At 42.1% G+C, this 25,006-nt stretch overlaps 1 protein-coding gene across 7 annotated transcripts in view; it reads left to right on the forward strand.

Annotated features, from left to right (window-relative positions):
- The window catches only part of PDE1C (phosphodiesterase 1C), a 439,666-nt gene that overhangs the window by 148,796 nt on the left and 265,864 nt on the right, over positions 1–25,006 (forward strand). The window contains exons 1-2 of one of the 7 annotated variants that reach the window (XM_075921779.2): positions 1,921–2,247; positions 2,800–2,902. The exons of 4 other annotated variants lie outside the window; for them this stretch is intronic. In XM_075921779.2, the coding sequence (XP_075777894.2) occupies positions 2,187–2,247; positions 2,800–2,902 (164 nt within the window). In that variant the 5' untranslated portion in view covers positions 1,921–2,186. 2 more of the 7 variants (XM_014574062.4, XM_075921780.2) reach the window with 2 other exon arrangements.

The following is a 25,006-nucleotide window of genomic DNA, read 5'->3' on the forward strand; positions in this document are numbered from 1 at the left end:
TAGTGTAAACTGATAGATTTGTACAGCTGTATTAGAGAGGCATAATCGGTAAACAGATTTTCAAAGGTTGCTTTTCCGCCCACTGAAGCATTGGTTTCTCAAAGGATACCAAATAGCGGCTGCAATATGTGATAGAACATGTTAAGTCTGATGGCAAAGTTTTAAAAAATAATTTTCATCCTACTCCAGTGTTTTCAGCTGCACATGTCAAATAAACAAAATGAAAAATGCAAACATAGACACCTTGGCGGAGATGTTAGATCTGGTTAATTTGCATCACTTGGTGCAAATTAGAATCTATCTATATATTTTAGAATTGTGCATCTGTCTGTTTGTCTGTCCGTTTGTTCAAGAACGTCTAAAAAGTAAGAGCTAGGACCATCCAATCTGGTATGCAGCTTCCTCTTCTAATTTAAAGCAAGGTCTGCATTTGATTGCACCAGGAAAATGGAAAGTGTCTGAAATGGAATTGTTTTCCATAACATGGAAAGGGAGGGGACTGTTCGGAGGGTCGCTATACTGCAGAGTAACCACTACTGGCAGTGAATGCAAAGGAGAGCTATATGGCATATTGACCACTGTAGACAGCTGCCCCACAATCTACATTGCATAGTGACCACTGTAGACAGCCACACCACAATCTTGCTGGCCACTGGACTGAGTGAGTGACCCACCTGCCCCAATCGCCTTCCCCCGGCCTTTGGCCACAGCACTGGAGGGGGGAGGGGGACTGGGAAGGAGGAAAGAGCCCCACCGGACAGGGAGGGAGAGGGAAGAGCACTTCTGGATGGTGGGGAGAGATGGCTCCTGCTGGATGAGGGAGGGAGAGAAGCCCCGCCCCACTGGATGGATTGGGGGAGAAGCTGGTGGACATCTCCCAACCCTTGCCCTGAGCTCCCCCTCATCCCAATCCCTTGCTCTGATTCCTGCACCTCCGCCCCCTGCCAGAGCCTGATTCCTCTGTCCTGATTCCTGCACTTCCCATCCCCCACCCTGAGCCTCTCCTCACCCCAACCCTTATTTTCACACCCCCGCCACTCTCAGACTCCTTGCCTGAACCCCTCCTCAACCCCTTACCCTGACTCCTATCCTTACCTCTTACCCCATGCTCCCAGCCTCCTATCTTGAGCCCACCCCATCCCTAAAGCTCTGCCATGACTCCTGCACACACATACACACACACCCACTGCCAGACCCTGCCCTGAGGGACCTGGGCAATGCCAAGTAAGTCTTCTAGTAGTTAATATTTCGATTATGTTAAGATTATGTTGGTTCACCCTTCTTCTCGAGGGAAATATATGAGGGGCAAATTTCAAAAAGAAAAGGGCTGGTTGGTCTCTCCATCCATGTGGGCCCACCCTAATTGTATTGCAGAGTTGGGGAGTTAATCGCTCAGAAATAACTCTCTTAAACTTGACCTGTAGTGTTTATGTATTATCAAAAATATATACAGTAAAACTCCAATAGTCCGGCATCCAATAGTCCAGCACTCCTGATAGTCCGGCATCAAAATGGCAAGAGCCTAGTGAGTGAGCTTCGGCAAAAAAATGAGTCACAAGGTAATAGCGGCAGCAGCTGAACTGAGCAAAAAGGGTAAAAAAGGCGTAAAAAAACTCAAACATTACAGTATACTGTATACAGTATGTACAATAAAAAGGGTTAAGAACACTTTATATACAGTATATAATGTATACAGTATATATATATAACCATTTTATAGTATCTCCTGGTAGTCCGGCATATTTGATAATCCGGCACCATCTAGGTCCCATAGATTCTGGATTATCAGAAGTCTACTGTATGTACCAATACTACTTATTGTTGCTTGCATTACTGGAGGGGAGATGTGTTTATTATTAATGTTTGCAGGGGATGTGATATATCTTCAGCGAGGGACTTCCTTTTTCCTCTGGTTTTGGTGCTTGGTCACTGGCTTTATTTATTTTAAGTTAATTTTGCCCAAGTTGAAACGCTGCTGTGTGTTCTTACTATTGCTCGTTCATGAAAGCCTGCTAACTGCACTCAGCCAGATGACTGTTTCTCAGAAGTGAATTGTGCAGTTCACGTTCTTTAATTTTCATTCCCTTTTCATTACAGCCAACCTTCCTCCAGCTGACTGTTCTCTCACTCTGCATGTGCGCGTGTGAAAGCCAGTGAGAGAGAGAGCGAGAAACATTGCCTGGGCTATGCTGACAGACGACTTTTTTCCTCAGTTGTCAGTTTTCTTGTCTGTCAGCAGAGCTGCTGGTAAGTGGAAGAAAACAAGGGAGGGGTTGAGACTGAGATGAAAGAGAAGGAGAGGGAGGACCAACACTGGAGGGAATGAGGGCTGCCTTTCAAAGCACAGTGGAGTGAGGACTGACAGGGTCCAGTGAATAGAGAAGCAGACAATCGGGAACTGTACAACTGCCAATATTCCCCAGTGTTTCATCAGACAGCTCAATTGTCAGCAAGCGTTTCCCCACCCCTCCTTTATAAAGACCGTTCAACTGGTATTACTGATTGTATCCTTGCCTTATGGTAAAAAATCTGTGGTGGCTTTCAATCTGGAGATCAGCCTCTAATCCCTCCATCAGACTCAGGACCATGGCATGTTGCCACAGCTATCCTCAGTGTACACCTGGAGTTCTTGCTGTCTACACACACTTCCTCTAATCAAAGCGAGAGGTTGTGTGTATGTGAGGGGAAGTGTTTGTAAAAATGTTTGCTGCTCCTGGTCAGTATTAAAGGTGGAGCGTGTGCATGTGCGGGGGGTGGTATCCATACTCTCTGAGCTTTAACCAAAGTGATAACCTGCAGCTATGGAATCACCAACTAAGGAAATTGAAGAATTTGAGAGCAACTCTCTGAAATATCTACAGCCTGAACAAATCGAGAAAATCTGGCTTCGTCTGCGAGGACTGTAAGTGATACTTGTTCTTATCCCTCTTCCTTCTCTCTATTTCCTTCCATTGTTATAAAATAATTATTGCAACACTTTATTGTTCATTTCTTCTGTATACCTTTTAAAATAACCCAAGAGTTTCCACACCTGCTCTCTATAAATACAGTGACTTGCACTTACTTATCACAAAAGAACAGTTTGTTTCCTTAAATGTGTTGAACCTACTTGCTACAGAACTAATGTTTCCCAGTGGGGAAGAGGCATTGAAATATAACAGTCGCCAAGATATTAATTATTTTGCTTACTGTAGTAGCATAGCTTCGGTATACACAAGGTGACACTTAATTCAAAGCCTAGGTATTTTTGAGTTTGTTGATAAACAGAGCTATATGCAGCATATACTGTATTAGCAAAAAGAAAGTCATCTTAATCTATATGTACACAAGTCCCAGCACTAAAGTGGTTAATATGAATAAATGGGAAAAAAGGCATCATTTGGAAACATTTCTAATAGCTAATATAATGGCTGAAAATCCATGTTCTTTTATTAATGCTCAGACATTTAGGTCAGAATGTGTTTATTAATTTATACATTTGTGTTAAGCACAACTTTGCCACATTGAGATGAACTGATCCCTCCATCACAGAAAAAGATGTTTGCTAAATAAAGATGCTGTGATAGATCAGAATTAAAATCGGACAGTTCTTAGTGCTTATATACAGATCTTTTATCCTCTTTGTATGTATTAAAGGGCATACCATTATACCATCTACTTGCGCCTCACTTTCTGATGAAGCCTAAAAAAGTTATTAAAATAAGTGGCATCTGTTCAGATGTTCACAGTTGATTTTCTTTTTACCCTCACATGTTGGAATTAAAAAAAACTTTTTTTTTCACTGAAGAGAGGGCTAAGGCCAACATATAAACTTGTTTTTTAGCAATATTTTGAGAGTGAAATGATATCATATTTTATGAATAGCATCTAGTACTTGTGTATGAGTTTTAATGGCCTAAAAGTCATATATGAATATGCATTTTTCTCAAGGATTCATTCCAGAAAGCCTGTTTTATGAAGAAGTTTAATCAAATGAGATGACAGCTGTCTCATAACTATTCCAAATAGAACAGCTATACAGCACCAAGCCTCTCATTTTCAAGTCTTTGCACCATGTTGTATAATTACTAGTTCATGAATTCATGTCTAAATACCTACACGCTGATTCAGTCTACACCTGATGTTCAAATCTGTATTTAAATCTTTCATAGCATTGCTGTTCAATAGCAGTGTGACAGACAGATTCTAATCTAATTTTATACCCTTGCAAATTAAGTACCTGTGTCGATTTCAAAGAAGTTATCCCAGATGTAAAATGGTCAGAATCAGGCTGTGTTATCTACACTATGTGCACTGTACTAATACACCCTCTTTGTGTAGGCATAAGTACGATATACTGTGCATCCACTGAAAACCACTTTTTATCTTGTGAGTTTCATGATCTTTCTTCCTGTCGGAAATAATGTATTGTAAGGTAGCCTTCCTTGATTTCCTGTAAAATGTCTCAGTGTAGAACAAGATGTTTCAGTTTTCTAATTGTGTTGCTCTGATTAAGACTTTAGAAGTGTTTCCATTTCCATTTGTTATGTTTGAGATTTTAGCACGTAAAAAAAAATTGGCTGCAAGCTGAGATTTGGCACACACTGTTTTCACACCAGAAGTGTTCTTGTTTTTTCCATACGTGTACACGTAATTTTCAGTGCAAAGATGTGGCTATTTTATATATTGACAACTATACAAGGGCCTTCATCTCAAGACTTCAAACAGCACTTTATAAACCATGTATTGTCATAAACATAGGAATCCATTCATCCACCTCTGGAATTCAGACAGCTTTATAATGCTGACACTTTTTTGAAGACACAGCAGCTCTACAAAACAGAGTAAGACAGAACATAAAACATTATACTGCCAGTTGGAACTGCCCTAGGAATTTTAGATGGGCACATTGTAATTACCCAAATTGGGAATTTGATCATGTCACTTGTAATGTTAAAATGGCAATGGGACCATTAATGTTCACAGGTGCTAAGGCATTGGTTTTACATCTGATTGGAAAGAAAGCACCTGCAGCAAACATTACCCCCTAGCACCATATGGAGTATTTACTCAGTAGTGACTCAGCCAGCAGACCAACATACTGAATCACCACCTAGATTTTCCCGAGAGGTCTGGCTAAATTATAACCATATCTGAGCCTCCTTAGCTTTGACAAGTTCAAAGCCTAAAGTAGCATGGGGGTGGCACACTGTATTTTGAATCAATTGTTTGTAAGTCACTGTGTCTTAGAATATTTTCTGCTTAATTAAATAAGGGGCAAATCTGGAACATGATAAGGATCCCAGTATTTCACATTTAGTGCAGGTCTGCTGTGCAAGGTGAGCAGGCTTGTGAGAGTTGTGTACAGGGTGTGTACTGCCTGGGAGTAGGTGTGGAGAACTCTGAGGTATTATTTAAGAGAAAAGTTAGGAGGGTTTGCGATTAGGGGATTTACCGCAGTGTGGATTATTTGGTCTTCTGCTCCAGGGGCAAAAGGCATGTAAGAGCTAATCAGCATGAGGAACTATCTCATATGGAGTGAGAGAAGTTTCCTTGTCCTTATCTCCAAGCATTTGTTCAGCTCAGCTATTAGGCCAAGGCATGAGGATTTGGTCATTAGTCCATGTACAGTCTTAAATCCCTTCACAATTAACATTTGAAAATGGACATATATAGTAACACTTCTCTAAATGTTTTTAATTGGAATATACAAGTTAACATTCTAATGTTCCTCTCAGCAAATTTGCATACTGTGAAGGAATATTGAGTCTATGGAGCCATAATGCTCTGTCAGGTAGAAAAATTGCTCACTTATATCTGGTAAGATGTTAATGTGTCTCTGATTAGAGATTGACATTGTAAACAATAACTGTTTTATAACTTATCTACATACCTACTTATCTGGCGAATTTATCAAAGCTGGAAAAGAGCCTGTTTGCATTGATTTAGGAATCTGTATTTTAATAGATCTGGTAATAGGCTATTACCTGTTGTGATGAGGTACTGTCAGAGCTGTGTGAAACTCCAGTTTTTGTCTTGCTAGGTTTTCACACCTGAGAAGTTTGCCCTTTTCTCTTATTTTCCACTTCCAAAATGTCAGTTCTCAGATATTCCCCTGCATCAGCAAAATTATTACCGTGTTTCTGATGTGCCAACAACCATCACTTGAAAATGGACTCATCTTCCCAAAAGAAAAAGCATATGTTCTGGCCAAGTTTTTTTTCCCCCCCCACGGAAGTAGACCAGTTTTTGAGTCCCTGACATAATGAAGAAAAATTAACTGAAACTGTGAGCTACTCTGCATTTCTTTATGAATGTAGAGATTGCCCATTGTCCTTCCCCCATGGGGAAGCAAGTCAGCTGCCACTGTGACATTATCCCTACAGGGTCCGGACCTACAGGGTATGACTGCACTGCAGAGTTTTTTCGGGCCCTGGTGGCCATTCTGCCCATAGTAATCAAAGCTTACATGTGAGAGAGCGTCCGTTCAGTGTGGACACTATCTATCGAAAAAGCTGATCGCTTTTTAGATGTGCTTTGGCAGTGTGCACACTCTCTTTCGGAAGGAGTTTTTTTGAAAGATCTCTTCTGGAAAAGCTTCTTCCAAAAGAAGCCTGCAGTCTATACATAGCCACAGAGAGCTCTCAACAGGTCTGGAGATCCGTGGTTGGAAAAGGAGTGGATTCAGGTGGACCTTAAGAGAATGTTCATTTTTTAAAGCAAGGGGGAGGCAGGGAGAAGAACACAATGAGCCACTGGGCTAATTGGAGCCCTAGAAAGGAGCCTGTGGCCAATGTCATCTTTCTTATGGCAGGACAGTTCACAGAGACTTCAGGTCCTGCAGGTGCTGCTCTCTATTGATCTGCACACCTTTGCACTCCAATTAAAGATAAAGCAATGAACATGCCTTGTCTGTGGGCTTCTCCTCTGTGTTAGTCGTGGGCTGCCTGTCATCATTTTCAATTAATATAACTTACGTGAGACTGTTAGGCATTTGGCGGGTCGCCAGCTGCAACCCTTTGCTGAGCATGCCAATCATAGTTTATTCTCGACTTCTGAACTTCATTGATCTGATGAGGTATTTACTTGGCTATATGTTAGTGTACCATCAGGGCAGGGAATAGAACAGAGCAAGTCAGAGCAGGGGTGGCCCGTGGATGTAGGCAACCTCGGCAGTTGCCTAGGGTGCAGCATTTAACATGACGCCTAATGATGACATCACGCTATTGAGGGCTATGGAGGCGGGGGCGCCGATCGTGCATTCCGCCTAGGGCACCAGTTGCCAACAGCTCTCCTCGAGCCGCTCCCAAGTCAGAGCAGAGTTCTGAATTTCCTGACTTTTATACCATAAAACCAGAACCCTCACGTTATATCCATGTAATTTTATTCTGTCACATGTATGTGCTCACAGTGCACCATTATCAATACCCACAGGTGGTTAAATAGTGATCAAGCTGTTTTGCCTTTGTAATGGCACCCACGTGCAGCTGGCATATATTCAGCCCTTGCCTCGTTGAGCTTGTATTGAATAGATGAGCTCTCTCTGATTCCTCTGGCACTTGGCTACAGAGCCATTCATTTGTTTTCTTGTATGCGGTTCACTTTGAACAACTGCCTGTTATTTCTGAGAGTGGTGTTTCATGAAGTCTGACAAGCTTAGAAGACTACAGGAAACTATGTTTCCGACGAACGTGCTGTGAGTGTGTTTTCAGGGCTCTGGAACAGAAATGGGACTCTTCACTTTCAAACAGGAGGTTTGTACTTGCTTCTTTGCGGTACATGCCTAATCTACAAAGCTCTTCTTCATTCAGATCTGTTGTGCCCAGCAAGGGGATCTAACATCTTTTACAGATGAATTGCTTAGAAGGCGATAAAACTGGGAATCTGTAATTAGTTCCATCATCTATTCTCTTCCGTGGCTACTAGATAACAATAATAGGCTTGGTAAATATAGACTTCTGTGCTTCACAATTGATGCCCGTCAATATTAAACTGGGCGTATAAAAGACAATGACCATGACAGAATTGAAAGCCTGATTTTGATTTTACACCTGCAATTTTTCTGTGGGTATAAATAATTGTGGGTGCATTTTAAAATTTAGACATCTAATTAGTGGACTGTGCACTCTGATCTAGTAATCAAATCTAGAGTTGCTCTACAGGCCGGCTGCAATTACTTTTGTGAAGAAAACGAGAAGCAGATTCGAAGCCTTTTTAAAAATTGGAGTTGAGTGTCTTTTGGTGGTGCTTTGATGGGGCAGATCACTAGCTGGTGTAAATCCAGAAGAGTTCCATTAGATTCAGAGCAACTATGCTGATTTGTACCAGCAGAAAATATGGTTTGAAGAATTTTTCAGTGATGGTTTTTGCTGTAATTGTGCAGTCAGTCAATCAAACCTTGATATCTAGCTAACACGGTATTACCAACATCAATAATATCTGCCTCTCAGCATTGCAGAGCAGTGGGGAAAATGGACATTAATATTCTTCCCCACAGCCAGGATTACAATGCTAAACTGATAGATTCATAATAAACCTCTAACTCCATGCATAATACTTCTCCATGTGGTTAAAGAGGAAATGAAAGAGTAACCATCCCCGAATCAGGACTCACATGGGGTTCTCTACCTTCTCTTCTTCTCATTTCTTTGATCCTCCTACATAACTTAATTTTGAATCTGAAATTAGAAACTGAAGGGAAAAATAAAAATCTATCATGCAGATGTTTGCGATCCTTTAAAACTAACCCATTGCACCTAAAATACAGGTAAAATACTTCCCTCAACTTACTCTAGGAAGTATCTTGAATACTGAAAATATTGAGATTGTCGACTTACTGCCCAGTCAGGATCTAATTTTGCTTCCATTGAAGTAAGTGGTGACACTGACTTCGGTCAGAGAAGATTCTATCCATGAGTTAGAGGGCAATTTGGCAAGTAAGTGCGACCAATCTATGTATCTCTTCCTTTGTCTTATCCATACAGACAGGTATGTGTTCTACAGTATTTTTAGATTTTCATCTTTAAAAATGCCACATATAGAAAAGCCAGTTCTCCCACTGACAGTACTCTGGCTTGCCTCATTTTCATTTACACAGCCCAAATAAGCGGGAAAACAGAAAGCTCCCTTTAATTCCTGAAATGTTCTTACACAGTGGGCTTTGTCCCCAGATATTTTAGCTGGCAGCAGATTGAGGAGGTTAAAAAGCCCCTCAGAAAGCGCCACTTTGTTAGCAAATGTGTAAATTAGTTAGTTTTTCAAGTGGAAAATATGAATATGCTAATTCCTTTCCGGAGGTGATAGAGGCACTCCTGCTGTCTTTAGTCTTGGTTTCTTCCTGAATCTCCTGAGAGTCTGGGTTTAAACGAAAGCCCTGTTCACCTGGGGAGCAGAACTCTGTGAGCTCCAAACATATTTAAACACAGTTATTGCTAACAGGGTTCTAAGCGTGGCTTCTCTAATGAATGTGGACAGAGGTTGTCTGTCTCCAAACCTTGTCTTGAAACCATACTATAGGCCTTTTATACCTGATCCAGCTTTCTTTTGTATCCCAATTTCCCATTGAACATAGGAGTTTGGGGTGCACAAGGAACAGAGGACTGAACCCTCAGTCCTTATTGGATAGGGAATGAATGTGACAGTTTTGCTAGAAACAACTGTATTGAGACATGATTTAGGGTCTCATCATGCAAAGTCTGACTGACCTTGGTTGAGCTCTTTGTGTCAATGAGGACCTGAGTAAAACTTTCCAGGATTGGACCCATTGTTGGCACAGTAGTATTGGTAGAATGGACAAAGCCCCAGTGTTTACCACAGAATGATGTGAGGGGAAAGAGGTCTACTTTGTGCTGTCTGGAATGCTCTTTCTCTGAAGGAACAGAGGAAGCAAGAGACTCTCAAATCAGTTTTCTCTGATGAATGAAAAAGGGACAGAGTAGGAAGTATTTTTAATGAATAAGTAAAAGCTCAGCAGCTTTGGGAGACGTTAATTAAAAAGAAAAGTGTTTGGAAGCATAGTAGTTCAGTATAATGTGATAAATTTTGCCTCAACCCTTAAGTCAGTGTTATTCCCTCCTGTGCCTTTCTACGTGAATCTTAAATCAAGAAATGACTCCTGTAGGTAACAGTAAGAGGGGAAGACTGTTTCACACTAAAACGTTGAGTAAGAAACACCATAGTTTTCCCATGATTTTAAAAAAGATTTTAGTCTTCTGAGAGTGGTTCAGATGAATTGTATCTATACCTTAAAAAGCAATTACGTATAGTTCCCATAGTTTAAAAACTAACAGAAAACCTAACTATGTACTATAAGAAAAGGGTTCCTTTTGCAAAAACTGAACTGAATGCTTTTTAAATATCATTGCTGTGTAACTATGTTGTAAAGCTCACAATCTTGCATAGAAAGCGTGGAGATGAAAAAGTTATTTTGAGAAGATAAATTTAAATCCTGAGCTGAAGGGGAAATAGAGGATCTTTATATGACCCAAGACAACCATGCTGAGAAGGGACTCTGCACATACTGAGAACATTGAAATAAAAGAAAGGAGAGATGGGAGGAAGTGATTGAGGGGAGAGCACTGAAAAATCCAGTGTTTCGTTTTATTTTTAAAGGCAATAAAGCCAGCTCATCCCATAATCTGCCAGCTTTTGGTGGATTCCAGCACTGTATTAAAACCAACTCAGCCTTTAAAAGGATTTTTAAAGGGTTTTTTTCCCCCCTGAAATTCATATTGATTATTCCTAGTCAGTTTTCTCCTCTCTTACCCTGTCAAAATTGACACCAATTCTTATCTCTGTAACACCATTTGGCTTTTTAAGTTGTCCAGAGGTGGAAGAATTGAGACCCAATTCTTCACATCAAGACTTGCCTGGTAAAACATTAACAGTTGTGAAACGTGTCTGCACAGATTTCAATTTCCATCAAAATGCTGGGGATTTAGGTAAATCAAAAGAGATTTTATAAGGGGTTGGGAATATTTTTATTTCTTTGGGATTCACAAGGCTGTTCTGATCTCACAAAGCACTGCTATAAATATCAGAAGGAGTAACTTCATTGAAGTCTGTGTAGCTAATATGGATACAATTGGTATGAATTTCTCAGTCTCTGGAGAGTGTGTGTGTGTGTGTCTGTTTAAAAACTATTTTGAAAGTACTGTAATGTAGAGCTTGTGAAAGGCCATATATCCTTAGGCAGAAAATTTTTTGGCAATGGAACATTTTCCCCATAATGCCCTGCAAATATGTCTGAACTCTGGAAGATTCATCCTGGGGTTACTGAAAGCAAGTCTCTATGCCCACTCTACTTCTGGCTTCAGCATACATTTACCCACTAATCTATTCAATTCGTGAAAGAAAAATGTCTGCATGAAAAGTGGATTCATTTGGAAGGTGTCTAGATATTTAAGAAAAATTAAAGCTGGAAAAGGGCTAGAGGTGAAATGCTGGCTCTGCTGATGTCAATGTCAAAACTCCCATGGATTTTACTGGGACCAAAATTTCTCCCAGAATGCAGACAATCCAAGTTGTGGCTCTGAGGCTTTGTCTCCACTGCTGGCTTTTGTGGGCAGAGAGTATGCAAATTAAGTGCTGATTAGTATTTTGTCATGCTTCATTTGCATAATCTATTCAAGCTGTTTTGGCGTAAGGGGTTTTTGTGCAAAAAGAAGCAGTGTGGATGTTTCATTTTTGTGCAAAAACCCTTTTTGCACAAGGATGTTGTGCAAAGATCTTGCACCAGGATCTTGTGCAAAAAGGGGATTTTGCGCAAAAAGGAAATGTCTACACTGTTTGTTTTAGAGCAAAAACGGTGCAAATAGATTATGCAAATGAAGCACAACAAAATGCTAATCAGCACTTCATTTGCATACTCGCTGCCGGAAAAAGCTGGCAGTGTAGACATAGCCTCAGAGAATGACTGAGCACTGCGAGTTGATTGTTACTGCCTTTATAACTTGTTTCTGGCAGAGGGCCAAAGAGTGGAATTCACCCATTGGCCCAGATAAGGGACAGTTTTATATGATGTACCTTCTTGGGGGTGAGTGAAGCTCTTCCCAAGCAGCCCAGTGCATCCTAACTCCCTCTTCTTCCCTTGGGGTGACATGTGGTCCTGAGTGGGCGGAGAAGTGCCTGCGAACTCATGAGTAGGGTGGCTAGCATACAGGGGGCAAGGATCCTTGCACGCTATCAGTAGTAGACCCATGTTAGAGCTTGTCACACTCCCTCTCAGAGAGAGAGAGAGAGAGAGAGAGAGAGAGATCAAAAGAATAGGTTTATTCAGGTTTGTGTAATAGTCTTAAAATTTGTCATTTGTCACTTTCTCCCTATCTTGCTGTGTCATGTTGCTTTTAATATGACACCCCACAAATGGATATTGTGGCATCACATCAGTAGTAAAGTGATTTGTTATGCTCATGGGGTCAGACACTATATGTGCATCCAATTCCTATTAGAGACAAGGAGCTTCCTGGCATGTATCTGAGGGCTCTGCTGGGCACACTTTTGTGGCACAAAATCTTGACTCAAATTTGAATGGTTAAAGCTGTATTGTTGCCTTTAGCCACAACTTTGGTTTGTAGTGGATCCCACCAGAGCAGGAGGAATAATATTGAATATTTTAAATAGAAAGGCTGGGTAAAAATATTTAAATAAATTTAAATAAATAAATAAGCCTTGAAGAGTAACAGACAGAGCATAAGGAGTGGGAGAATAGCATAACTGTCCTGCATGGCTCACCAGTTTAGATCAGTGGTGCAAGAGAGGCTCAGATCCTATCTCCTGTCTTGCCCTCTCTGGGGTAGCTTTTCCTGTGTGTTCAGGGAGGTATTCTTGCTTTCCGGTGAAAACAGATTGCAGTTCTTGCTGGCCCCACCTTCATAGCAAATGAGGCAGCCTTTTCCCTCCATACCACACAGTGTGGTCCTGAGATCTTCGATTTCTTGGATTGGTTTGAAGAGTAAAAGGAGACTAAGTTAGGAGAGAAGGACTGGAGGTCACATACAATAGGGCAGACAGATTCACACACATTGTTGGGGACAAGATTGAAGATTATTGTAAAAAAGGCAAAATAGAAGTGGAGACATTTTTGCTTGTTTTCCCTTATGATCCCATCTAACTATTTCTCAGGATTGTTGAAGTTTTAGCTAGAAATGTTAAGAAGTGGGTTTTTGACTAATCATGTAGTCAATACAATTTTTACTGACTACACGATTAGTCGGTAAGGGAAGGCATTCAGTCCTGGCTCATGCTGGGTCCAGGAGCTACCCCACAGCGGCTCTGTGGTTTAAATGTAGTAAGAGCCAGGCTGCCTGCCTGCCCGTCTCTTACTACTTTTAAACTGCAGAGCCGCGGTGGGGGTAGGCCCCAGGCCCGGCACGAGCTGGGGCTGAGCTGGGCTTGCTCAGTCCCGGCTTGTGCCGTGTCCAGCAGCCCCTGTCCACACGGGGTCCCAGTGGGGAGCTGGGACCCCTCACAGACAGGGGCTGCTAACAGAGCAGCTTCTGTTCGCAGCCAGCCCGGGCCACCACAGACAGGGGCTGCTTCACGGCAGCAGCCCCTGTCTGTGGTGAGCCTGGGCCTGCCACAGGCAGAGGCTACTTTGTGTCCCCTCACACATGTTGCTGCCTCTCATGGAAGTGGAGGGCAGGTGTTACCACGGAGAGAATTCTGTGTGCAACTGGCTTTTAAGCTGACTTCCCCCAGCACTGGCTCCTGCTCCTCCCGCCCCCCATCTTGCTGCCTTTGTTAGAGGCAGCAAAGGTGAAGGGAGGGGAATGCGAATATTTGAATACTCACTTACATCCTTAGTTTAGGCATACAATATCTTATAATACCCACAGTATATTAACACATGCAGGGCAGATGACCAAAAGTGCTTGAGAGACTTAGGAGTACAAGTCCTGGGTGCTGTGGAATTTGAATCCTGACTTGAAGGCCCTTCTCACTGGCCTACCACCTAACATAGGGAAAGGGCAACTATCTCAGTATCTCTCTTTCTATCTTAACTCTTTGAAAGCACCTATTGCTGTGGCATCTAGTAGATCTCAGCAAAAAAAATCTTGGATGGAACTTTTTTTTTTTTTAAACCAAAATTTTTTTTACTGTGTAGATTTGGGTTCACCGAAGCACATTGTGAGTTCGTGTTTAATTTGCCAAATTGTTTCAGTCAAAAATACCAGTTGTGGGTTTTTTTAACTTTCAGTTAATCAGAAAATTCAAATTATTTATTTGAATTGATCCAAAATGATTCCCTTCCCAATTTCTCATTTCAGTGACTGAAGCAAAGAATCAGGTGTTTTTAGAGATCTAATATGTAAGTAGTTGTAAGACAACTAGTGAACACACTTATTGTGCCCTAAATGGCTGTATTCTCACAGTTCTCAGCTTGCATGCTGGATTTTTCCTGTACTCATTTAAGCTTCTCTTTTTCATTCCTTCTACATAATTCCCTTCACCCTTCCCAGTCTCTCCACCTATGTAGTGGTGGATTGTCCACTCCTGGATCACTGCGTACGGGGGGGGCTATACTGAGCTGGAAACATGCAGTGCAGGGACATGGGGATGTGCAGTTTGTTTTTTATCTGGTCTCCTTAACTTTGCCTTCTTTCCCTATTCACTGGAACTATTCTGTAATATTTCCGGAGGGTCATCCTTCTACACCCAATGAGAAGAGGGCAGAATTTACCTGTGTGGAAAGAAATAATATAGAATACAATTGTTTTAATGCTTTAATTGGTGAAGATGCACTGACAGACAGCGTCTGTTTTGCCAGCCTGAGGTGTGTGTAATTGGTGAGGTCAGAAACATTAGTAAAACTTCAGGAGCTTCTTTTCTTCTGCAAGAGGCCACGCCTGGGGGTCTGAAAGGCCCAGTCCTCTGCCTCCTACTCATGTCCAGTCTGTTGGTTCCTCTACATACACAAAGTGTCTGTGAACAGAAAAAAAGGAGCACACATTGTTTCTGAGAAATGTGTATACAGGCTTTTCACAAGCAGGAGATTTAATATTTGGTTTGGTAATTGGAAACACAGCCAGCACAAGACAGCTGCTCACTGCACCAAGTAACACCACTGAAAGAGTTGGAGAATGTATTTGTAGCGGTTAGTATATGCCCTGAGCATGGGGTTTAGAGAAGCTAGCCTTGTTTTGGAAAGGGAACACTGCATCTTTGTATAGCAATTTTTTCACCCCAGCTTTAGGCTCGTTGAACAGTAATCCGAGTGTTTCAGCCTGTAACCTAGAGTCAGGGGAGGGTCTGGCACAAAGATGAGATTTAAAATTCTGCGTCATACCAGCTGTCTAGTAGCAGCAGACAGTGGGGGTGGTGATGATGGGGGAACAATAACAAGCAACAGTCTGATAGATTTACTAGAGCTTAGGGCAAGATGCAGATTTGTTTTGTGACTTTGCACACAGCGCTGGACTGGGCTGATGTAATTCCAATCCATGTTTCCTGTCTTGCTTTTAATCCGGGTTATGAATGATGACTCTTTCCCTGCCAACATCTTGCATTCTGTAACTAATCACCAAGCCACCCTGACTGAAACAAAGCTGGACAGCTGCCTATTTGCCTCCATGGGGTTTTCAAGTGCTAGTGTCACATAGTGGCTTTGATTGAAAAATGTAATCCATATCCTTTTATTTAATTAAAGTATGTTAACATTGTAGCCCTGATGGCTGGAATGAGATTCCAGCAAATCATGACTGTTTGTTTGCTTTGAACATACACAATACATATGTGTGATCATTGTTTCTCTTCATCTCCTTTTCAGCAAGACTGCTCCCTCTTACACTGCTTGTTGATATGACATGTTTTCATAATGGTTCTTTTGGTAGGAAAGTAAACAGGATACAACAAAAAGAATGAACAGGAAAGATTGTGTATGTGGTCCTGTTGTTTAACAAAAATGAATCTACCTCACTCTAGTGGAGGTCAGTGTTTCCATGTGAACGCAACGTGCAACACTTCTATCAGGATGTACGCAGAATGCCAGGGAAATGTAGACCCCGCCCCGATGCTTATTACACAAAAAGTTTCATCGTCTATTTGAATAGAAGAGGTTGCAGAGTATGCATAGTAGGATACCACCCATCCTGTATTTTGAGGGGGAGCCCTTATTTGGTGTCAAATGTTCCACAAGTGTATCCAATAGCCAGCTACTAAGAAGCATTTGATCAGATAAAAATATTGTTTTCAAACAGTAATCATGCAAAGGGTCACACACTATGGTAAAATATATCTTTTCCTGCCCCCCCACCCAGGAACTGTGGCCAATGGAAGCTGTGAGGGCAAGGCCTATAGGCATGGTCAGTATATGGAGAACTCCCGGCCCCCCAGGTCTTTCCCAGGGGCTGCAGGGATATGCCAGATGCTTCCACTAGTGGCGTGGGGCCAGAGCAGGCAGGGAGTCTGTCTTAGCTCCACTGTGCTGCCAGACTTTTAGTGGCCTCAAATCTCCTGATTTGGCTTCAGTAACTTCTGGGAGATAAAGCTTGATTCTGAGACTCCTGTCGAAAGCAGGAGGATTGGCAACTCTATTTTCTACAAAGAGTTTTCTCGCCAACAATCTTCTCCCACCTCCCTTACATTTATGGTGGAGTTAATGAGCCATACCTGCCATAGAGAGTCAACAGGAATAACTCCGTATCTTCCTGCTGGATTCCAATACAGGATATGTCAAGGGAAGAAACTTAGGGGGCTTCACGTGGTGGTTTAATTTAATAAATTACATGTAGGATTTTTTCATGTTTTTGGTATAAATTGATGGCTGTTATGATTCTCATCTGCTACTTAGCAACTATTTATCAGAATTTGTGCAAGCTACAAATGCACATTTTGTAAACATTAAACTAAACTACATCAGTATAATCATATCCAATCATATTTATGCATATATGCATTTTTATACCGCTTGAAAATAAAATACCTTTTCCTGGTTGATGTGTAATATTCAACCTACAATCAGCGTTTCAGATAAAATGTTATATTTATATGGGGTCCTAGCCAACGCTCATTCAAGTGAATTGAAAATCTTAGTAGGTTCAGAATAAGGTCTCTAATGTCCGTCATTCTGAAGGCTCTAAAAAGCATTTTTCAAATTGTTTAAAATAGGGATCCATCTCCTGCCAGTGGAAATACTTCTGGGATGAACTGCAGAAGCCATGCTGCAGGAGCAAGACTGAACATATGTGTTTGATATAAGGAGAACAGAGAAAGAACCCCTCTAATTGATACTACAGCTAGAATTTGGGTAAACTGATTATATTCATAATGTCTAAGTTAACATATTACACCACAGTTAACACCTCCCCTATTGCAAAAAATTCTAAAAAATTAGACATAGCCAGAACCTGGGAAACTATTAATCATTCATCTTCCATGCTAGCTACTATCCATTTTTGAAGCTTAAATTGAACTATTTAAAAAATACATTTTAAAAAGTTATAAAGAAAACAGAATAACTAAATAGTTGAAAATTACTAGTCAGTTAAGTGAGATCTATTTTGTTGAGCTGATAGACCTGCTTTTGTTTTCTGCTGACAGCGCGAGAATGTTTTCTTAACTGGAACTTTTTGAGAAACTGAGCACAAATTTCATCTTCATTCTGGATGGGTCTCTCACTGATTTTCAATGTCAAAACATGTAGTGTCGTCCTTGCTCCTACATCTTTTTTTTTATAGATCTTCATGCTCAGCATGACTGTTGCACATCCCATCTCTGTTACCACCCCACACTACAACTCCTCAGGCTTCATCTTGTGCATAACATTGTCCTCAGCATTCTTTCATCTATGAGAAACTTGTCCCCGTACATCTTTGCTAGGCCACCATTCAGTCTAAGATTTAATTTAAAATGCCCCTTGTTGCTTTTAAAACTCTACTCAGGCCTGGTTTAGCTGACCTACATCTCATTTCAAATGGCAGCTGATATGTTAGCTTATTTCCTTTTCTGGCCTCTTAATTTCTCTCTCCCTCTGCCGTCCTTTATCTCTGGGTGTATTATTTAACACAACAGAGAATTCTAATAATGCAGCCTGTATGGAAGATACTCTACATGATAAAGGAATTGTATTATTGCCTTGAGAGTGGAAAAAAACTTGAAAGCTGTTTGTGTTTCACTCATTGAACTAAAACAGACGGCAAATTGTGATCCATGGAGCCCTTCAGTGCCAATTGGAAGAGGGCATGTCATACCGTAACTCATATCAGACCTGACTCGCCCATTTCCCTAAACTCATTTTGTCAGATTTTGTAACTAAAACATGTCATGTGAGGTATATGCAAAATGGAAAATCGGCCAATAATATTATTGCATGGTGCAGGTATGGGCGGTATATAAAGAATGATAGATGTATGCTGGAAATATGTTCCTAAACTATGTTTGTCAAGCGGTACAGAAGCCCATCCTCTCCTAGACAAAGGAATGTTTATACCCCTACTTATCAATGGCTCTAGTGTAAACTAAGCAAGGCAAGACCAGAAACAATGGAAGCACATTACACAGAAGATAGTAATCAAACTAGTAAGTGAGGGAGATGTCCACTTCATGATCATGAAAGTGGGGTGAAGGCTATCCACCTGGAAGGCATTCCTGGCTCTTGAAACAGAGAGTGGAAACTGGGAATTATAAGCAGAAATAGAAAGCCATTTTTGTATCTGTCACCTGAGGAAGAAAAGGAGCCAGCAATCTAAAAAGTCTGAGAGAGATGGATTCTTCAGCCAAGGGATGTTGAAATCGCTAGGAACTGATTGTAGGTGGGAAACCTGATCAGACTAAGGCTATGTCTACTCTGCATTTTTTTTTTTTTTTTTTGGAATTTGTATACCTTTTTCCGCTTGTTTTTTTGGACCAAATGTCGGAAAAACCTCCTCTTTCAGAAGATTCCTTATTCCTCATAAAATGAGGAATACAGGGATGCGGAAAGAACGTGCCCGCTTTTTCGGAAACTGTTCCGAAAAAGCAGACATGTTCCCTGGACGTGGCAGAGTTTTTCTGGGATTCCTCTATCCCAGAAAAACTCGCAGTCTATACATAGCCTAAGATTGTAACTTGCTGAAGTTAAGTTTTAGTCATTAGAAAATCTTTTTCGCTCTTACTTGAAATCACTTAAACCTATGTTCTTTGGTAATAAACTTATTCTTGTTTTATTACAATGCCATCTCAGTGCTGCTATATTAAAGTAAAAAGTAGGTGTTCAGCTATTGTAACAGGCTGTTTTGTGCTTTGTCTCTTTGGAGGCAGCACGTTTAAACTTCTACGAGTGTCTCTATGGAAAGGGACTGGATACTGCAGAAAGAAAACTCCTAGGGAACTCAGGAATTGGGTCTACTGATAGTTCCCTGCAAGGCAATATTTGGACTGGCAACATCCTGAAGTGTTTGCTCTTGAGATGAGCTGATGGGCATGGTGCACAGACACATGGGTTAGCAGCAGCAAACCTCACTGTTTTTGAGATGGTAATACAGTGATTCATAGTTCTATGTGATCTGGACAAGATGTCACATGGATAAAGGTAGCTTGTTCTTGGAAAATCTGGTAGCCTTGGTGAATTGTTAGGTTAGGTTCAGTGCTCCCAGAAGCATTAAACTGAAATTTGAAGGCTGGCGGCCAAATTATAGTCCAGGTTATACTGTATGATTTCATTTTTCAAATTGATGTATACATGTTTTATTAATATAGGCTGTAGTACACATAATTAATCCTGTACTGACATCTAAATTGATATGCAATTGATTCAGCATATTGAAGTGATTGGCAGAAGAGATTTCTGTTTGTGTTAATAATCTTATTGGTTTATACTGTGTATATTGCCATTTTGGTCAAGAGATAGGCAAATGTAAATTTTAAACTAATACATCAACCCTCCCTTTTAAAAATAACAATGTATTTTTTGTATCCACCTTGCACTCTTCTCTTCACATCTCTTTCTGGCTTTACTATTTCTGAGAAATATGTAGTTCTTCTTCAGGTGCTATCCCCATGGGTGCTCCACTGTTGGTGACGTGTGGTCTTCAGAGCCAAAGTTCAGAGCTTTTCTTAGCAGTTGACAGTTGGGCTGTGCATACGCAAGAGGTGCCTCATGCCACTGACAGTTTGCAGCTGCCCAACCCCCCGTTTAGTTCCTCTTCAGCCACCCTTGGTCGCGGTCGGAGCTCTGATCTCGATCTCTCTCACCTCAGGTGTTTGCTCTCTTCACAGCCTTGATATGTAGTTATTTTATCTTTCTTAGCTACTTCCCTTCATTAACTATTAGTTACAACTTCAAAGAGCAAACAGAAAGAACAGGCTGTCCTAGCCTCGGTCCTCATGGACCACCTCAGCAATCCCCTCTCAGCAGGGGTTCTCAAAAAAAAAAGTGAGGAAAAGGACACTAAGGCAGCCAGAGATTAAGATCACTCGGCTATGCCCAGCCCTCCATTGTAGACATTAAGAAATGTCTACAATGCAATGAGCCCATGCCAGCCTCGGACAGGCATGAGGCATGTATAAGATGCTTGGGGGAAGCCCATGCCCCCCAAAATGTGACCATTGTAAGAGCCTCATGGCCAGGGCCAGGAAGGACCATGAAATGTGGCACCACGTGATTTTATTTGAAAGAGCTCTGCAACCAACTGACGAGCCCAAACCACCGGCAAAACATGGAGATGTGAAACACAGGTCCGTGTCTCCATTGCCCTGTAGGCAGTGCAGGGCATCAATGTCTCCAGCCAGATCACTACCGGCAAAGCCATCCTCCAGACTAACCAGCAAGGATGCCTTACATGCAGTAATGACGCCCGTCACCACAGCCACAACCTACACTGGCTCGGGGGCTGGCATGCGTGTCAGCGGCACCGCATGGACTGTGCCGGCAGATCACAGCACCGCTACAGCTGGCACCGCAGCATTCGGTGCTGTGAAGGGGCACAGAACTGCCCACCGTACGCCTCCTGCTGAGCTATCTCCTGCGAGGAAGCCCTCCTCACCGGAGGCTATAACACAGACGTGACAGCACAAGCTGAAGCCAATTCCACCTTAACAGCTGAAAACTACAGCAGTCAGCTGAGCTCCTCCACCCCATCAAGGGGTTCCCCACAGCTAGCTTACTCTCCAGGTTCACCCTCACATGGCACTAGACCCCTGCTGGCACAGAGGAATGTTGCAGGTACTGGATATGATCAGAGGAGTGCTTTCTTCTCTCAACATTCATTCCCAAGTACATCTCGTCAATTTCAGCAGTACCATGAAAGACCTTATTATTCTCATTGGCAGGACTTGACAATCTATGTAATCTACTCGCCTGTGGTGAGTAGATTACATCCCGGAAGAGCCGGTTCGGGCGATCTGCGCATGTGCAGAACGCCGGACAGCGCAGCTGGTGAGTGGGGCTCGCTGCAGCTCGGCGAGCCCTGCTCATTGGTACCTAGCATGACAGTATCCCCCTCCCTACTAGCCTCCTAGGTGGACACTGTGGCACTATTGGGAGCCACGCAGACACTGTCCAAGGAGCACAATTATCTCACCTAGGACACTCCCACCATCCTCGCTATCTCACACCCTCCCACCTTCGCTGGACTCAGAAGAGGATGAGGAAGGTCAAATTCCTGATGGGAAGAGTGTCACACATGACCGGCAGGCATTGGAAGATAATTCGTCCACACCCCTCGAGGATGCTGTAGTACCAGAAACATTGAACTCCTCAGATGACCTCAGATAGTTCCAAGAGCTTTTTAAAAGAGTAGCCACCAGCCAGGAGGTTCAACTCCAAGAAGTGAAAGAGAAACAGCATCATCTCCTAAAGAACATTCACCCTTCCTCTCAAGGAAAGATCACTCTTCCTATTGATGAGGCAATAATGGAGTTATCTGATGATATTTGGCAGACATGCACCTCCATCCAACCAACCTGCAAAAAAGTGGTCAGAAAGGACTTTGTCCCCCTCAAGGATTTGGATTTTCTTTTTTCGTATCTCCAGCCAAACTCACTGGTGATGGATGCAACGAACCAATGCTCCAAGTCTCCCCAGATCAAATCTGCAAGCAATGAAAAAGAGTGCAAGAAGATAGACATCTTTGGCAAGGAGACCTACTCATAAGCCACACTGCAGCTTAGAATAGCAAACTATTCTGCACTGCTAGCTAACCATGACTTTGACAATTTCTCTAAGCTGGCTGAACTCATGGAACATCTGCCTGACTCCAAGAGGCCCATTCTCCAGGCAATCATCTATGAGGGACACACTATCACCCCTACTGCTCTACTAGCAGCCATAGATGTTGCTGATGCAACGGCCAGAGCAACGGCCACCACTGTCATGATGAGGAGAACCTCATGGTTACATGCAGCGGGGGTGCCGAAATAGCTACAGATGAAAGTGGAAGACCCTCCTTTCAATAAACAAAAGCTGTTTGCAGCAAACACAGATAAGATCCTGCACAGCAGCAAGGACTCTTGCACCACACTTCACATCCTTGGCATGTACACACCACCATACTGGAGAAAGTACACTCCTTAGAACAGAAATAGGGACAGCTACTACATCTGCTCTTAGCAATGGCCATACGAGTATAACCAATCCAGGCAGCAGCCCCAGAAGAAGCGCCCACCTCAAGCATGCTTCTCTGGATCACAGACCACCAAACAGCAGATCTGAGGAATTGGTCAAGGGTTTGCCTGACCTTCCCAACCAACCAGTGTCAAGAGACACTAAGCCAGAAACACAACATTACCCACAGATTATACCCCTTTTTCCAACACTGGGACTCATTAATATCAGATCGGTGGGTGCTAAGAGATCATCCAAATGGGATACTCCATACCCTTCATGTCCCTTCCGCCTACCTCCCCTTCTTCCACGTCCCTCTTCAGGGACCCCTCTCACAAGACTCTTCTCAGGCAAGAAATTGACCACCTCTTTCAAATAGGCACAGTAGAGAGGGTAGAGGGAAGTGGGTTCTGTTTGACCTACTTTCTCACCCAAAAGCATACAGGAGGTTGGATACCGATTTTGGATCTTTGCAAGCTAAACAAATTTCCTATGAAGTCAGCATTTCAAGATGGTCACACTGGCTTCAATAATTCTAGCACTGGACAAGGGGGGGACTGGTTTGCAGCCCTCGACCTACAAGACACATACTTCCACATCATTGATACATCCCTCACACAGATGTTACCTCCGTTTCATGTTTAGGGATGACCATTTTCAGTATACGGTTCTCCCCTTTGCAGTTTCTTCGGTCCCCCACATTTTCTCAAAGGTACTCACAGTTTGTCTTTGGCAACAGGGGGTCATTGTCTTTCCATATCTCGACCATTGCCTCATCAGGTGTCGATCATGAGCAGAGACATACGAGATGGTCTCCAAGATAAGACACCTGTTTGATTACCTCTGACTCATAATAAACGAACAGAAGTCAACTTACGAACTGACTCAAGACATTGAATTCATTCTATATCAGCCCGGGCATACTTTCCAAACCAACAATTCAATGCACTCCGGGACCTAGCAACTACTCTAGCCATGAACCAGTCGTCTACTGTGCATACCTGCCTCCAATTGTTGGGCCACATGGCAACTACTATGTATGTTATCTAGTATGAGCGTCTCCACTTCCACACTAAGCAGCACTGGCTGACTTCCATCTACAAGCCTTCACAGCACTTTCTTGGGAAGTGAGTCACCATCCCAGCATGTGTACTAGACTCTCTCAAGTGGTGGACTTTATACCACAGCCTCTTCGTAGGAGTTCCCTACCTGTAGCCCAAGCCAACAGTACAAATTACCACAGATGCCTCACTAATAGGATGGGGAGCACACATGCAACAACACACAGTGCAGGAAAGGGGGTCACTGCATGAAGCATTACCTTCTCAAACTCCAAACAGTCAGGATCATTATTATCAAAGGTGGAATTTGCCAAGCGCCAAATTTTAACTTCACATTGAAAACTATGAGGCCTCAAAGCTATAACTGAGCATAGAATTGGGGCCTGCAAGATTGTTCTTATGGTAATGATATATAAACAGGAAATAACAGCATGACTTGGAAATCTCATGGTGAGTTTTTGGGGTTCACAGTTAGTACAGATTTCAAAATAACCAGTCCCTTATTTTGAAATAACAAGTGGAGCGTCCAAACTACCAAGTCTGTTACTTTAAAATAATTGGCTGGTTATTTTGAAATCTGTACTCCTGCTATCCTCAGAACATGCTATTTTGATTTTATTTCAGGAGTTATTTCAAATGTAATTATTTTGAAATAATTTCCTAGTGTAGACATGCCTTAGGAATAAGCATAATTTTAATTGCAAATTTGCTTCATTTATTTATTCAGTCATTGAGATTCTATATAGAACCCTATAATGCGAATTCTGAAATCACTGCTCAGAGTGAAACTTCACTTAAGTGATTCAGATTATTCTTCAGAAACTGTGTAGGAGTGAAGGAGCAATTCGTTTAGCTAACTAAGATTCTGAGCTGTGTGTTTTTTTGAGGGAAAAAAATCCCTACATACTTAGCAGAGCTACTTAGCCTTACTTTTCCCCCCACTCAGTCAATTTAACTACTTTTCCCTGTGGGCTCACACGTGGAAATGTGATTATTTGAGATACACACACTCCTCGAGTTGTGAGCACGTGGGCCTGAATGCACAAAACCAGTTAGGCGTTGTGATGCTGATAGTCATGGTGCCTAGAAAATTGCTCTGATTCATAAAGTCCTGAGTTAGGCATTTTAGACCAGAGTCCATTAAAAGCCAGCATGTTAGGCAGAAACTGCCTAAACTAGCCAATGGAAGATGCTGACTAGAGGCGCCTGTGCTCAGCTCCACTCCACTTATGGAGATAGGTAGAGCCCTGTGGTTTTTGTGAATGTGAGATGATAGAAAATAAAATGGAAAAACTATGATTAAAATGATAAACTCACTCTGAAGTGCCAGCTCTTATGACTCCTGATTCCTTTCTGGATACTGTAACCTGGCACATGGGGTCACAGCACCACTCAAGTTTGGCCCAGCTATCATACCCTCAGATTTGAATAAGTAGTATTGTGAGTT

Source organism: Pelodiscus sinensis, chromosome 2, assembly GCF_052426305.1.
Source record: "Pelodiscus sinensis isolate ZL-2025 chromosome 2, ASM5242630v1, whole genome shotgun sequence".
NCBI classification, from domain to species: domain Eukaryota; kingdom Metazoa; phylum Chordata; order Testudines; family Trionychidae; genus Pelodiscus; species Pelodiscus sinensis.